Source organism: Scyliorhinus torazame, chromosome 9, assembly GCF_047496885.1.
Source record: "Scyliorhinus torazame isolate Kashiwa2021f chromosome 9, sScyTor2.1, whole genome shotgun sequence".
In the NCBI taxonomy this organism is placed as follows: domain Eukaryota; kingdom Metazoa; phylum Chordata; class Chondrichthyes; order Carcharhiniformes; family Scyliorhinidae; genus Scyliorhinus; species Scyliorhinus torazame.
In genome coordinates, this window is record NC_092715.1 from 18,146,490 (window position 1) to 18,160,236 (window position 13,747).

General features: G+C 49.0%; 1 protein-coding gene across 2 annotated transcripts in view; it reads right to left on the bottom strand.

Annotated features, from left to right (window-relative positions):
* The window catches only part of LOC140429972 (sialic acid-binding Ig-like lectin 12), a 78,334-nt gene that overhangs the window by 33,103 nt on the left and 31,484 nt on the right, over nucleotides 1-13,747 (bottom strand). For both annotated transcript variants that reach the window (XM_072517557.1, XM_072517556.1), the window contains exon 3: nucleotides 5,806-6,159. In XM_072517557.1, coding sequence (XP_072373658.1) covers nucleotides 5,806-6,159 — 354 coding nt within the window. The remainder of the gene's footprint in view (nucleotides 1-5,805; nucleotides 6,160-13,747) is intronic.

A 13,747-nucleotide genomic window follows, 5' to 3' on the forward strand; every position in this document is an offset into this window, starting at 1 on the left:
GGCAGGGCAGTGTGGTGCCCCGGCACTCCCCCTGGCACCTGGACACCTTGGCACTGCTGGCCTGGCAACCTGTCAATGCCACTCTGGCACTACCAGGGTGCGGGCTGGCAATGCCAGGTTGCTTGGGTGCTAGGTTGGCACTGCCATGCTTTGCTCCACTGTGGGCCTTGCCAATTAGAGGAGGAAGTGAAGGGGGGTTCACAGGGGCCTCAGGATGAGGGGGTGGGGGGGTTGATAAAGAGGGGGGGGAGATCGGGGCTGCCGATCAAAATGACGCCCCCTATCTGTGAACAGCCATTCCTGCTGGCGAGATCAACTAAACGGACCAACAGCAGTTTCAACTGCTTCCTGTGGTAGCGAATTCCACAGGCCGACCACTCTCTGGGTGAAGAAATTTCTCCTCATCTCTGTCCTAAATGGTCCACCCCGTATCCTCAGACTGTGACCCCTGGTTCTGGACACACCCACCATCGGGAACATCCTTCCTGCATCTACCCTGTCTAGTCCTGTTAGAAGTTTATAGGTTTCTTTGATGGTGAACTGCAGCGAATACAATCCTAACCGACTCAATCTCTCCCCAGCCGTCAGTCCCACCATCCCAGGAATCAGTCTGGTGAACCTTCGCTGCGCTCCCTCTAGAGCAAGAACATCCTTCCTCAGATAAAGAGACCAAAGCTGCACACAGCTGTGGCCTTACCAAGGCCCTGTATCTTTGCAGCAAGACATCCATGCCCCTGAACTCGAATCCTCTCGCTATGAAGGCCAACTTACCATTAGCCTTCTTTACCGCCTGATGCATCTGCAGCTTACCTCCAGCGACTGGTGCACGAGGGCACCCAGGCTCACATTTATCCACATTAGGTGCATTTGCCAAACATTTTCCCACTCACTCAACTTGGCCAAGTCACAGAGAAGCATCTCTACGTGCTCCTCGCAGCTCGGCCTCCCACCCAGCTATGCGCCATCTGCAAATTTGGCAATATTACATTTAGTCCCCCCATCGAATTCATTAATATATATTGTGAATAGCTGGGGTCCTAGCATTGGTCCCTGCAGAACCTTGTTAGCACTGTTGCTTCACAGCGCCAGGATCCCAGGTTCGATTCCCGGCTTGGGTCACTGTCTGTGCGGAGTCTGCACGTTCTCCCCATGTCTGCGTGGGTTTCCTCCAGGTGCTCCGGTTTCCACCCACAAGTCCCAAAAGACGTGCTGTTAGGTAATTTGGACATTCTGATTTCTCCCTCTGTGTACCCGAACAGGCACCGGAGTTAGGGTTAGTGCCGGAGTGTGGCGACTAGGGGATTTTCACAGTAACTTCAATGCAGTAATGGAGGGTGAGAAGGTAAAATCAAACACGAGTGTTTTTTGCTTAAACAAAGGAGATTACAATGGGATGAGAGTAGAGCTAGCTAAGGTAGACTGGGAGCAAGGACTTTATGGTGAAACAGTTGAGGAACAGTGGAGAACCTTCCAAGCGATTTTTCACAGAGCTCAGCAAAGGTTTATACCAACAAAAAGGAAGGATGGTAGAAAGAGGGAAAATCGACCGTGGATATCTAAGGAAATAAGGGAGAGTATCAAATTGAAGGAAAAAGCATACAAAGTGGTAAAGATTAGTGGGAGACTAGAGGATTGGGAAGTATTTAGGGGGCAACAGAAAGCTACTAAAAAAGCTATAAAGAAGAGTAAGATAGATTATGAGAGTAAACTTGCTCAGAATATAAAAACAGTAAAAGTTTCTACAAATATATAAAACGAAAAAGAGTGGCTAAGGTAAATATTGGTCCTTTAGTGGATGAGAAGGGAGATTTAATAATGGGAGATGAGGAAATGGCTGAGGAACTGAACAGGTTTTTTGGGTCGGTCTTCACAGTGGAAGACACAAATAACACGCCAGTGACTGATGGAAATGAGGCTATGACAGGTGAGGACCTTGAGATGATTGTTATCATTAAGGAGGTAGCGATGAGCAAGCTAATGGGGCAAAAGGTAGACAAGTCTCCTGGCCCTGATGGAATGCATCCCAGAGTGCTAAAAGAGATGGCTAGGGAAATTGCAAATGCACTAGTGATGATTTACCAAAATTCACTGGACTCTGGGGTGGTCCCGGTGGATTGGAAATTAGCAAACGTGACTCCACGAAAGGAGGTAGGCAGAAAGCGGGCAATTATAGGCCAGTTAGCTTAACTTCGGTAGTAGGGAAGATGCTGGAATCTATCATCAAGGAAGAAATAGCGAGGCATCTGGATGGAAATTGTCCCATTGGGCAGATACAGCATGGGTTCATAAGGGGCAGGTCGTGCCAAACTAATTTAGTGGAATTTTTTGAGGACTTTACCAGTGCGGTAGATAATGGGGAGCCAATGGATGTGGTATATCTGGATTTCAAGGTTTGACAAGGTGTCGCACAAAAGGTTGCTGCATAAGATAAAGATGCATGGCATTAAGGGTAAAGTAGTAGCATGGATAGAGGATTGGCTAATTAATAGAAAGCAAAGAGTGGGGATTAATGGGTGTTTCTCTGGTTGGCAATCAGTAGCTAGTGGTGTCCCTCAGGGATCAGTGTTGGGCCCACAATTGTTCGCAATTTACATAGATGATTTGGAGTTGGGGACCAAGTGCAATGTGTCCAAGTTTGCAGACGACACTAAGATGAATGGTAAAGCACAAAGTGCAGAGGATACCAGAAGTCTGCAGAGGGATTTGGATAGGTTAAGTGAATGGGCTAGGGTCTGGCAGATGGAATTCAATGTTGACAAATGTGAGGTTATCCATTTTGGTAGGAATAACAGCAAAAGGGATTATCATTTAAATGATAAAACATTAAAACATGCTGCTGCGCAGAGAGACCTGGGTGTGCTAGTGCATGAGTCGCAAAACGTTGGTTTACAGGTGCAACAGGTGATTAAGAAGGCAAATGGAGTTTTGTCCTTCATTGCTGGAGGGATGGAATTTAAGACTAGGGAGGTTATGCTGCAATTGTATAAGGTGTTAGTGAGGCCACACCTGGAGTATTGTGTTCAGTTTTGGTCTCCTTACTTGAGAAAGGACGTACTGGCACTGGAGGGTGTGCAGAGGAGATTCACGAGGTTAATCCCAGAGCTGAAGGGGTTGGATTATGAGGAGAGGTTGAGTAGACTGGGACTGTACTCATTGGAATTTAGAAGGATGCGGGGGGATCTTATAGAAACATATAAGATTATGAAGGGAATAGATAGGATAGATGCGGGCAGGTTGTTTCCACTAGCGGGTGAAAGCAGAACTAGGGGGCATAGCCTCAAAATAAGGGGAAGTAGATTTAGGACTGAGTTTAGGAGGAACTTCTTCACCCAAAGTGTTGTGAATCTATGGAATTCCTTACCCAGTGAAGCAGTAGAGGCTCCTTCATTAAATGTTTTTAAGATAAAGATAGGTAGTTTTTTGAAGAATAAAGGGATTAAGGGTTCTGGTGTTCGGGCCGGAAAGTGGAGCTGAGTCCACGAAAGATCAGCCATGATCTCATTGAATGGTGGAGCAGGCTCGAGGGGCCAGATGGCCTACTCCTGCTCCTAGTTCTTAAGTAATAATTTGAGCCTATTTGTGACAATAATAATAAAGTTTATAAAGTTTACAAGCTACTGACTGCCACTTGAATAATTCCCATTTATTCCTACTCTTTGTTTCCTGTCTGCCAACCAGTTTTCTATCCATCTCAATACAGTACACCCCAATCCCATGCGCTTTAATTTTAAACGCTAATCTCTTAAGTGGGGCCGTGTCGAAAAATTTCTGCAAGTCCAAATAAAGCACATCCACCGGCTCCCCTTCATCAACTCTAAGAGTTACATCCGTGAAGAACTCCGGTAGATTTGTCAAGCATGATTTCCCCTTCGTAAATCACACCAACAGGAAAAAAACGAGGCGGATAGACATCAGCAGAATGTGACAACGCTGTGCGTGGGCAACGGCTAACAAAATGTCTCGTAGGCTGGACTCAGAACCCAGATGGGCCACGTGGCCCCGGGCCGTAGGTTGCTCACTGCTGCTCGGACCTATCCCTGAGCTTAGAAACATACGTAGAAAACATAGATAGAAAACAGAAGCAGGAGGAGGCCATTCGGCCCTTCGAGCCTGCTCCGCCATTCATTCTGATCATGGCTGATCATCAAGTTCAATACCCTGATCCTGCCTTCCCCACCATAACCTTTGATCCCTTTAGATTATCATCATAGAATTTACAGTGCAGAAGGAGGCCATTCAGCCCATCGAGTCTGCACCGGCTCTTGGAAAGAGCACCCCACCCAAGGTCAAAACCTCCACCCTATCCCCACAACCCAGCAACCCCACCCAACACTAAGGGCAATTTCACTAAGGGTAATTTATCATGGCCAATCCACCTAACCTGCACATCTTTGGACTGTGGGAGGAAACCGGAGCACCCGGAGGAAACCCACGCACACACGGGGAGGATGTGCAGACTCCGCACAGACAGTGACCCAAGTCGGAATCGAACCTGGGACCCTGGAGCTGTGAAGCAATTGTGCTATCCACAATGCTACCGTGCTGCCCGAAGAGCTGTAGCTCCAAGAGCTGTATCTAATTCCTTCTTTGAATGACACAACGTTTTGGTTTCAACTATTTTCCATGGTAGTGAATTCCACAGATTCACCACTCTTTGGGTGAAGACATTTCTCCTCACCTCAGGTACTCTGGTTTCCTCCCACAAAGATGTGCAGGTTAGGTGGATTGGCCACGTTAAATTGCCCCTTAGTGTCCAAAGATGTGCAGGTTAGATGGAGTTACGGGGATAGGACGGGGGACTGGGCAGAGGTAGGATGCACGGTAGCATAGTGGTTTGCACAATTGCTTCACAGCTCCAGGGTCCCAGGTTCAATTCCTGGCTTGGGTCACCGTTTGTGCGGAGTCTGTATGTTCTCCCCGTGTGTGCGTGGGTTTCCTCCGTGTGCTCTGGTTTCCTCCCACAGTCCAAAGATGTGCAGGTTAGGTGGATTGGCCATGCTAAATTGCCCTTAGTGTCCAAAATTGCCCTTAGTTTTGAGTGGGGTTACTGGGTTATAGGGATAGGGTGGAGGTGAGGGCTTGGATAGGGTGCTCTTTCTAAGAGCCGGTGCAGGTTCAATGGGCCGAATGGCCTCCTTCTGCACTGTAAATTCTATCTATCTATGGATGCCCTTTCAGAGGGTCGGTGCAAACTCGATGGGCCGAATGGCCTCCTTCTGCACTGTAGGAATTCTATGGTTCTATAACTAGGAAGCAATTGGTTAATTGTGTGACATAGATTATACGTCTAGACCAATATTCCAATATTGGTATCAGAGCTGACCCGCATGGTATCAGCTCAGGAAGCTGCAAGGGCTGCAGTATGTTGAAGCTACCACTAGCTTGAATAAGAGAATTGCCGATGGTCCACCCTCCTCAATGTTATCGCTCCCTGTTGATAATCCATGTGTGAAAGCCGGGCTAGGTCAGGTCCAGCATGGCTGTGATGCCTCTCCCAGTCAAATGGACACTTGGGGGTAATGCACGGAACTATTCTGGATGAAGGATTAAAACATTTCCATTTCAATCAAAAGAGACATTTATACTGTTGTATCTTCCAGCTGAATGTCAGAGTAACTTTGGGTTGCAGGTTGTACTGAATGGTATGTGTGCACCGATGTCTTTTAATACAAATATCAAAATGCACCTAAAAAGATCAGCACCTGCAAATTATATTCAATACAAAAAGCATCAACATTCACAAACTCTGTCAGACCCTCAGTGTACACCCTCGGTTCACTGGGGAATGCGGCAATGATTTCTTACCAGGTTTGACCTGCAGCCGTGTCTCAGTCTGGATCAGGTATTGATAATGGGGCTTTCCACTCGTGTACTCCACCAGACACAGGTAACTGCGACTATCATTCACGGTCAGCTGCTTTATCCTGATTGAGGCATTTCCCTCCTTTGGGTTCCCGATGAGCTCGTATCGATTGTCACCGTTTACAGTTGTCCACAATCCATCTGACTGGGGTCTAAATGTGACCACATGTTGATAGGCCTCCTTCCTCATCCAGCTAACAGTGGTCAGGGTGTGGGAGTTACTGGGTATGAACGTACAGGGCAATGTAACCGAAGCTCCCTCAGTGCCACTCACCACCGAGTCATTTCCACCGGCAGCTGAGGAAAGGACAAACAACAGTGTCGTAATATACACCAGTATATTATGGTGCAGACACACACACACACTGATGGACATGCAGTGGGACCAATCAGCATACACAACACCGCAGCCAATCACCAGTGAGAGCACACGCACTATAAAGAAAGGGGACAGGAGAGTTCCCGTTCATTCTAGTAGCAGCCAGCTCGGAGCACAGAGCTCACAGCCTGCAACACAGACATTCACCATGTGCTGAGTGCATCACCTGGTTAGGACGAGGCAAGGGTCAACAGTTAAAGCTGGTATTGCATTTACCCACAGTTCAAGTATGTTAATATAGTTAACCTTGTAATAAAATAGAGTTGCACCACTTTCAGTGTTGGTGACCTGTTTGTGATCCAGAACACCCAACACATCATGGTACAAGGAGTGGTTGCATACTAGCACTTCTGAGACCCACCTGCAACTAATCAGCATTCCGGCATCCTGAAGTATGGAGAATATCAAACCGCCGCCGCTGCGGCAATCTCGCGGTCAATTGGAAGAATTTCAAACAGCGCTTCCAGCTCTTCCTCGAAGCCACGGACAGGGAGAACGCCTCGGACGCCAGGAAGATCGCTCTGCTCCTCTCCACGGCCGGGCAACACGCCATCCACATCTTCAACTCCCTCACATTCGCAGACGACGAGGACAAGACAAAGTACAAGACGGTTCTCCTCAAATTCGATACCCACTTCAGCACAGAGGTCAATGAAAGCTTCGAAAGATACCTGTTCCAGCAGCGCTTGCAGGGTAAGGACGAGCCTTTCCAATCCTTTTTATCACACCTCCGCATCCTTGCGCAGTCCTGCGGCTACAGGCCCACCTCCGACTCCATGATACGCGACCAGATCGTATTTGGTGCTCTGTCGGGCCCCCTGCGTCAGCAGCTCCTCAAAATTAAGCAACTCACCCTAGCGACTGCCATTGAGACCTGTGTCCTGCATGAAAATGCCACCCACATACAGGCAGCTGAAACGGCGCGGCAAGGTCCCCATGAGGCAGAACGGGCCCAAACAATTGAACACCTCCAAGGCTGCAGCCTGGATGAGGGCGGCCATTTAGTGCGCTTTTCGCGGCCTCCCGCGCTTGTACGCGCCAAACAAGGGGACGGTGACGTGGAGGAACGTGATGCTCAGGCACGCACCACGCAGGACCGCACCACGCATGCGCAGTGGCGCAACGAGTGTACTGACGTCACGACGTGCGGCAACTGTGGCTCCGCCCATTTAAAGCGGCAATGTCCTGCAAAATCGCGACAATGCCTACGATGTGGCAGACTTGGCCACTAAGCTGCCTGCTGTCGAGCAGCTCAGCCTGCCAATTCGCATCGCTTCAGCCAGCCTCGCAGGAACGTTCGGGCAATTCAACCCACGTTCACCGAGTCCGATTCCGACTTCCCGCAGATCAGTGACACCGAGGACCCGAGGGAGCCTTTTCGGGTTGCTGTTACAACAAAGAACAGGCTGTCTCTGAATCAAAATCACCAGCCGCTGTCGGTGCACAGCATTGATCCAGACGACGAGTGGTGTGCCACCCTGACGGTCAACCGATCCCAGATATGATTCCGCCTGGACACTGGTGCTTCCGCTAAACTCCTAGCGTGGTCAGCCTTTCAGACCCTTGGGGTTAAACCAACCATTCTTCCGTCGACCTGCCAACTAGTGGACTACAATGGCAACGTCATTCCTGCTACCGGTTCATGCCAACTCAAAGTGACGCACGACTCGCGAAAAGCCATCCTTCCCTTCGAGATCGTGGGCTCCTCGAAGGACTCTGCGAGGCGGACAGGCGTGCAAACTCCTAAAACTCGTTCAATGAGTACACTCTCTCTCTCCAGAGGACACGTCTGCCTTCCAGGATGCGGACTTCAGGGCGCAGCTCAATGCCATCAACGACCAGCACCGCGACGTTTTCGAAGGCATGGGCACACTTCCATACACTTACAAAACCCTGCTCAAACAAGACGCCATGCCTGTGGTTCAGATTAACTTGCTTACCTTGCAGGTCAGCTGTTGAGTTCGGGAGTGAGAGCTGGGACCTTAGAATCAGCGCGGGAATTTTGAAAAGCGCGGGGGCTGCGAGACAGAGGGGACCATTTAAAAGGTCGCTGTCTGTGGTGAGGTGAGTACAGATTAACTTGCTTACCTTGCAGGTCAGCTGTTGAGTTCGGGAGTGAGAGCTGGGACCTTAGAATCAGCGCGGGAATTTTGAAAAGCGCGGGGGCTGCGAGACAGAGGGGACCATTTAAAAGGTCGCTGTCTGTGGTGAGGTGAGTACAGATTAACTTGCTTACCTTGCAGGTCAGCTGTTGAGTTCGGGAGTGAGAGCTGGGACCTTAGAATCAGCGCGGGAATTTTGAAAAGCGCGGGGGCTGCGAGACAGAGGGGACCATTTAAAAGGTCGCTGTCTGTGGTGAGGTGAGTACAGATTAACTTGCTTACCTTGCAGGTCAGCTGTTGAGTTCGGGAGTGAGAGCTGGGACCTTAGAATCAGCGCGGGAATTTTGAAAAGCGCAGATTAACAACTTGCTTACCTTGCAGGCCAAGTCGATTTCAGCAGGAGCGGAGCAGGCTAGTCCATTTCAGCGGGGGCAGTGCGGAAGTGATTTCTGGGAGGTAAGTTTCTCCTTTAAATAAATTTTTTTTTTTAAATTCTAGTGTTTAAGGTGGGAACAGGAAGTCGACCCGCGGACGTCTGGGAAGACCCTCACCAATAAATTCTGGTGGAGAGGAAACCCAAGACACTACACGTGTAGTGTCTCCCACCCGCCCTCCTCCTCTAACCTAATAATAAAACCCTTTGGTGTGAGGTAAGTACCATATTTTATTATTGTTATTAATAATATATAATAAAAAAAAATTTTAATTTAGTTGTTAGCCAGATCTTGGTAGAAAGTTAGAGGAATGGCAGGGAAGGGAGTGCAATGTTCCTCCTGCAGGATGTTTGAGGTGAGGGATGCCGTTAGTGTCCCTGCTGATTTTACCTGCAGGAAGTGCTGCCATCTCCAGCTCCTCCAAGACCGAGTTAGGGAACTGCAGCTGGAGTTGGAAGAACTTTGGATCATTCGGGAGGCAGAGGGGGTCATAGATAGCAGCTTCAGGGAATTAGTTACACCAAAGATTGGAGATAGATGGGTAACTGTAAGAGGGACGGGGAAAAAACAGTCAGTGCAGGGATCCCCTGCGGTCGTTCCCCTGAGAAACAAGTATACCGCTTTGGATACTTGTGGGGGGGGGGACTTACCAGGGGTAAGCCATGGGGTACGGGCCTCTGGCACGGAGTCTGTCCCTGTTGCTCAGAAGGGAAGGGGGGAGAGGAGCAGAGCATTAGTAATTGGGGACTCTATAGTCAGGGGCACAGATAGGAGATTTTGTGGGAGCGTGAGAGACTCACGTTTGGTATGTTGCCTCCCAGGTGCAAGGGTACGTGATGTCTCGGATCGTGTTTTCCGGGTCCTTAAGGGGGAGGGGGAGCAGCCCCAAGTCGTGGTCCACATTGGCACTAACGACATAGGTAGGAAAGGGGATAAGGATGTCAGGCAGGCTTTCAGGGAGCTAGGATGGAAGCTCAGAACTAGAACAAACAGAGTTGTTATCTCTGGGTTGTTGCCCGTGCCACGTGATAGTGAGATGAGGAATAGGGAGAGAGAGCAATTAAACACGTGGCTACAGGGATGGTGCAGGCGGGAGGGATTCAGATTTCTGGATAACTGGGGCTCTTTCTGGGGAAGGTGGGACCTCTACAGACAGGATGGTCTACATCTGAACCTGCGGGGCACAAATATCCTGGGGGGGAGATTTGTTAGTGCTCTTTGGGGGGGTTTAAACTAATGCAGCAGGGCATGGGAACCTGGATTGTAGTTTTAGGGTAAGGGAGAATGAGAGTATAGAGGTCAGGAGCTCAGATTTGACGTTGCAGGAGGGGGCCAGTGTTCAGGTAGGTGGTTTGAAGTGTGTCTACTTCAATGCCAGGAGTATACGAAATAAGGTAGGGGAACTGGCAGCATGGGTTGGTACCTGGGACTTCGATGTTGTGGCCATTTCGGAGACGTGGATAGAGCAGGGACAGGAATGGATGTTGCAGGTTCCGGGGTTTAGGTGTTTTAGTAAGCTCAGAGAAGGAGGCAAAAGAGGGGGAGGTGTGGCGCTGCTAGTCAAGAGCAGTATTACGGTGGCGGAGAGGATGCTAGATGGGGACTCATCTTCCGAGGTAGTATGGGCTGAGGTTAGAAACAGGAAAGGAGAGGTCACCCTGTTGGGAGTTTTCTATAGGCCTCCAAATAGTTCTAGGGATGTAGAGGAAAGGATGGCGAGGATGATCCTGGATAAGAGCTAAAGTAATAGGGTAGTTATTATGGGAGACTTTAACTTTCCAAATATTGACTGGAAAAGATATAGTTCGAGTACATTAGATGGGTCGTTTTTTGTTCAGTGTGTGCAGGAGGGATTCCTGACACAGTTTGTTGACAGGCCAACAAGAGGCGAGGCCACATTGGATTTGGTTTTGGGTAATGAACCAGGCCAGGTGTTGGATTTGGAGGTAGGTGAGCACTTTGGGGACATTGACCACAATTCGGTGACGTTTACGTTAAGGATGGAAAGGGATAAGTATACACCGCAGGGCAAGAGTTATAGCTGGGGGAAGGGAAATTATGATGCCATTAGACGTGACTTGGGGGGGATAAGGTGGAGAAGTAGGCTGCAAGTTTTGGACACACTGGATAAGTGGAGCTTGTTCAAGGATCAGCTACTGCGTGTTCTTGATAAGTATGTACCGGTCAGGCAGGGAGGAAGGTGCCGAGCGAGGGAACCGTGGTTTACCAAAGAAGTGGAATCTCTTGTTAAGAGGAAGAAGGAGGCCTATGTGAAGATGAGGTGTGAAGTTTCAGTTGGGGCGATGGATAGTTACAAGGTAGCGAGGAAGGATCTAAAGAGAGAGCTAAGACGAGCAAGGAGGGGACATGAGAAGTATTTGGCAGGAAGGATCAAGGAAAACCCAAAAGCTTTCTATAGGTATGTCAGGAATAAGCGAATGACTAGGGACAGAGTAGGACCAGTCAAGGACAGGGATGGGAAGTTGTGTGTAGAGTCTGAAGAGATAGGCGAGATACTAAATGAATATTTTTCGTCAGTATTCACTCAGGAAAAAGATAAGGTTGTGGAGGAGAATGCTGAGCTCCAGGTAAATAGATTAGATGGCATTGAGGTAAGTAGGGAAGAGGTGTTGGCAATTCTGGACAGGCTGAAAATAGATAAGTCCCCGGGACCTGATGGGATTTATCCTAGGATTCTCTGGGAGGCCAGGGAAGAGATTGCTGAACCATTGGCTTTGATTTTTATGTCATCATTGGATACAGGAATAGTGCCAGAGGACTGGAGGATAGCAAATGTGGTCCCTTTGTTCAAAAAGGGGAGCAGAGACAACCCCGGCAACTATAGACCGGTGAGCCTCACGTCTGTAGTGGGTAAAGTCTTGGAGGGGATTATAAGAGACAAGATTTATAATCATCTAGATAGGAATAATATGATCAGGGATAGTCAGCATGGCTTTGTGAAGGGTAGGTCATGCCTCACAAACCTTATCGAGTTCTTTGAGAAGGTGACTGAACAGGTAGACGAGGGTAGAGCAGTTGATGTGGTGTATATGGATTTCAGCAAAGCGTTTGATAAGGTTCCCCACGGTAGGCTATTGCAGAAAATACGGAGGCTGGGGATTGAGGGTGATTTAGAGATGTGGATCAGAAATTGGCTAGCTGAAAGAAGACAGAGGGTGGTGGTTGATGGGAAATGTTCAGAATGGAGTTCTGTCACAAGTGGAGTACCACAAGGATCTGTTCTGGGGCCGTTGCTGTTTGTCATTTTTATCAATGACCTAGAGGAAGGCGCAGAAGGATGGGTGAGTAAATTTGCAGACGATACTAAAGTCGGTGGTGTTGTCGATAGTGTGGAAGGAAGTAGCAGGTTACAGAGGGATATGGATAAGCTGCAGTGCTGGGCTGAGAGGTGGCAAATGGAGTTTAATGTAGAGAAGTGTGAGGTGATTCACTTTGGAAGGAAAAACAGGAATGTGGAATATGTGGCTAATGGAAAAGTTCTTGAAAGTGTGGATGAGCAGCGGGATCTAGGTGTCCATGTACATAGATCCCTGAAAGTTGCCACCCAGATTGATAGGGTGGTGAAGAAGGCCTATGGAGTGTTGGCCTTTATTGGTAGAGGGATTGAGTTCCGGAGTCAGGAGGTCATGTTGCAGCTGTACAGAACTCTGGTACGGCCGCATTTGGAGTATTGCGTACAGTTCTGGTCACCGCATTATAGGAAGGACGTGGAGGCTTTGGAACGGGTGCAGAGGAGATTTACCAGGATGTTGCCTGGTATGGAGGGAAAATCTTATGAGGAAAGGCTGATGGACTTGAGGTTGTTTTCGTTAGAGAGAAGAAGGTTAAGAGGAGACTTAATAGAGGCATACAAAATGATCAGAGGGTTAGATAGGGTGGACAGTGAGAGCCTTCTCCCGCGGATGGAAATGGCTAGCACGAGGGGACATAGCCTTAAACTGAGGGGTAATAGATATAGGACAGAGGTCAGGGGTAGGTTCTTTACGCAAAGAGTAGTGAGGCCGTGGAATGCCCTACCTGCTACAGTAGTGAACTCGCCAACATTAAGGGCATTTAAAAGTTTATTGGATAAACATATGGATGATAATGGTATAGTGTAGGTTAGATGGCTTTTGTTTCGGTGCAACATCGTGGGCCGAAGGGCCTGTACTGCGCTGTATTGTTCTATGTTCTATGTTCTATGCACCTCGCAGAGTCCCAGAACCCCTCAAGGACCACCTCAAGCAGCAGCTGCAGGACTTCCAGGACCAAGGAGTGCTCTCCAGAGTGACGGAACCAACCGACTGGGTCTGTTCCATGGTGTGCGTAAAGAAGCCTTCCGGCGAGCTCCGGATCTGCATTGACCCAAAGGATCTGAATCGCAACATAATGAGGGAGCATTACCCTATCCCCAAGCGTGAGGAGATCACGTGCAAGATGGCTCAGGCCAACATCTTCACCAAACTTGACGCCTCGAAAGGATTCTGGCAAATTCAAGTAGACAGGTCCAGCAGAAAGCTGTGTACCTTTAATACCCCGTTTGGCAGCTCCTGCTACAACAGGATGCTGTTTGGGATTATATTGGCATCAGAAGTATTCGACCGGATCATGGAGCAAATGATGGAGGGCATTGAGGGTGTGCGTGTCTATGTTGATGACATCATCATTTGGTCCACAGGAGCATATCAGTCGCCTCCAGCGCGTTTTCAAACGAATACGGGACCAAGGCCTTCGCCTCAACAGAGCCAAATGTTCCTTCGGCCAGACGGAACTCAAGTTCCTAGGGGACCACATCTCCCGGTTGGGTGTGCGGCCGGATGCGGACAAGGTGGCAGCCATCACGGCCATGCAGAAGCCAGCGGATAAGAAGGCGGTCCTCCGATTTCTGGGCATGGTCAACTTCCTAGGGAAGTTCATCCCCAACCTCGCCTCCCATACCACAGCTCTCCGGAACCTGGTCAGGAAGACGA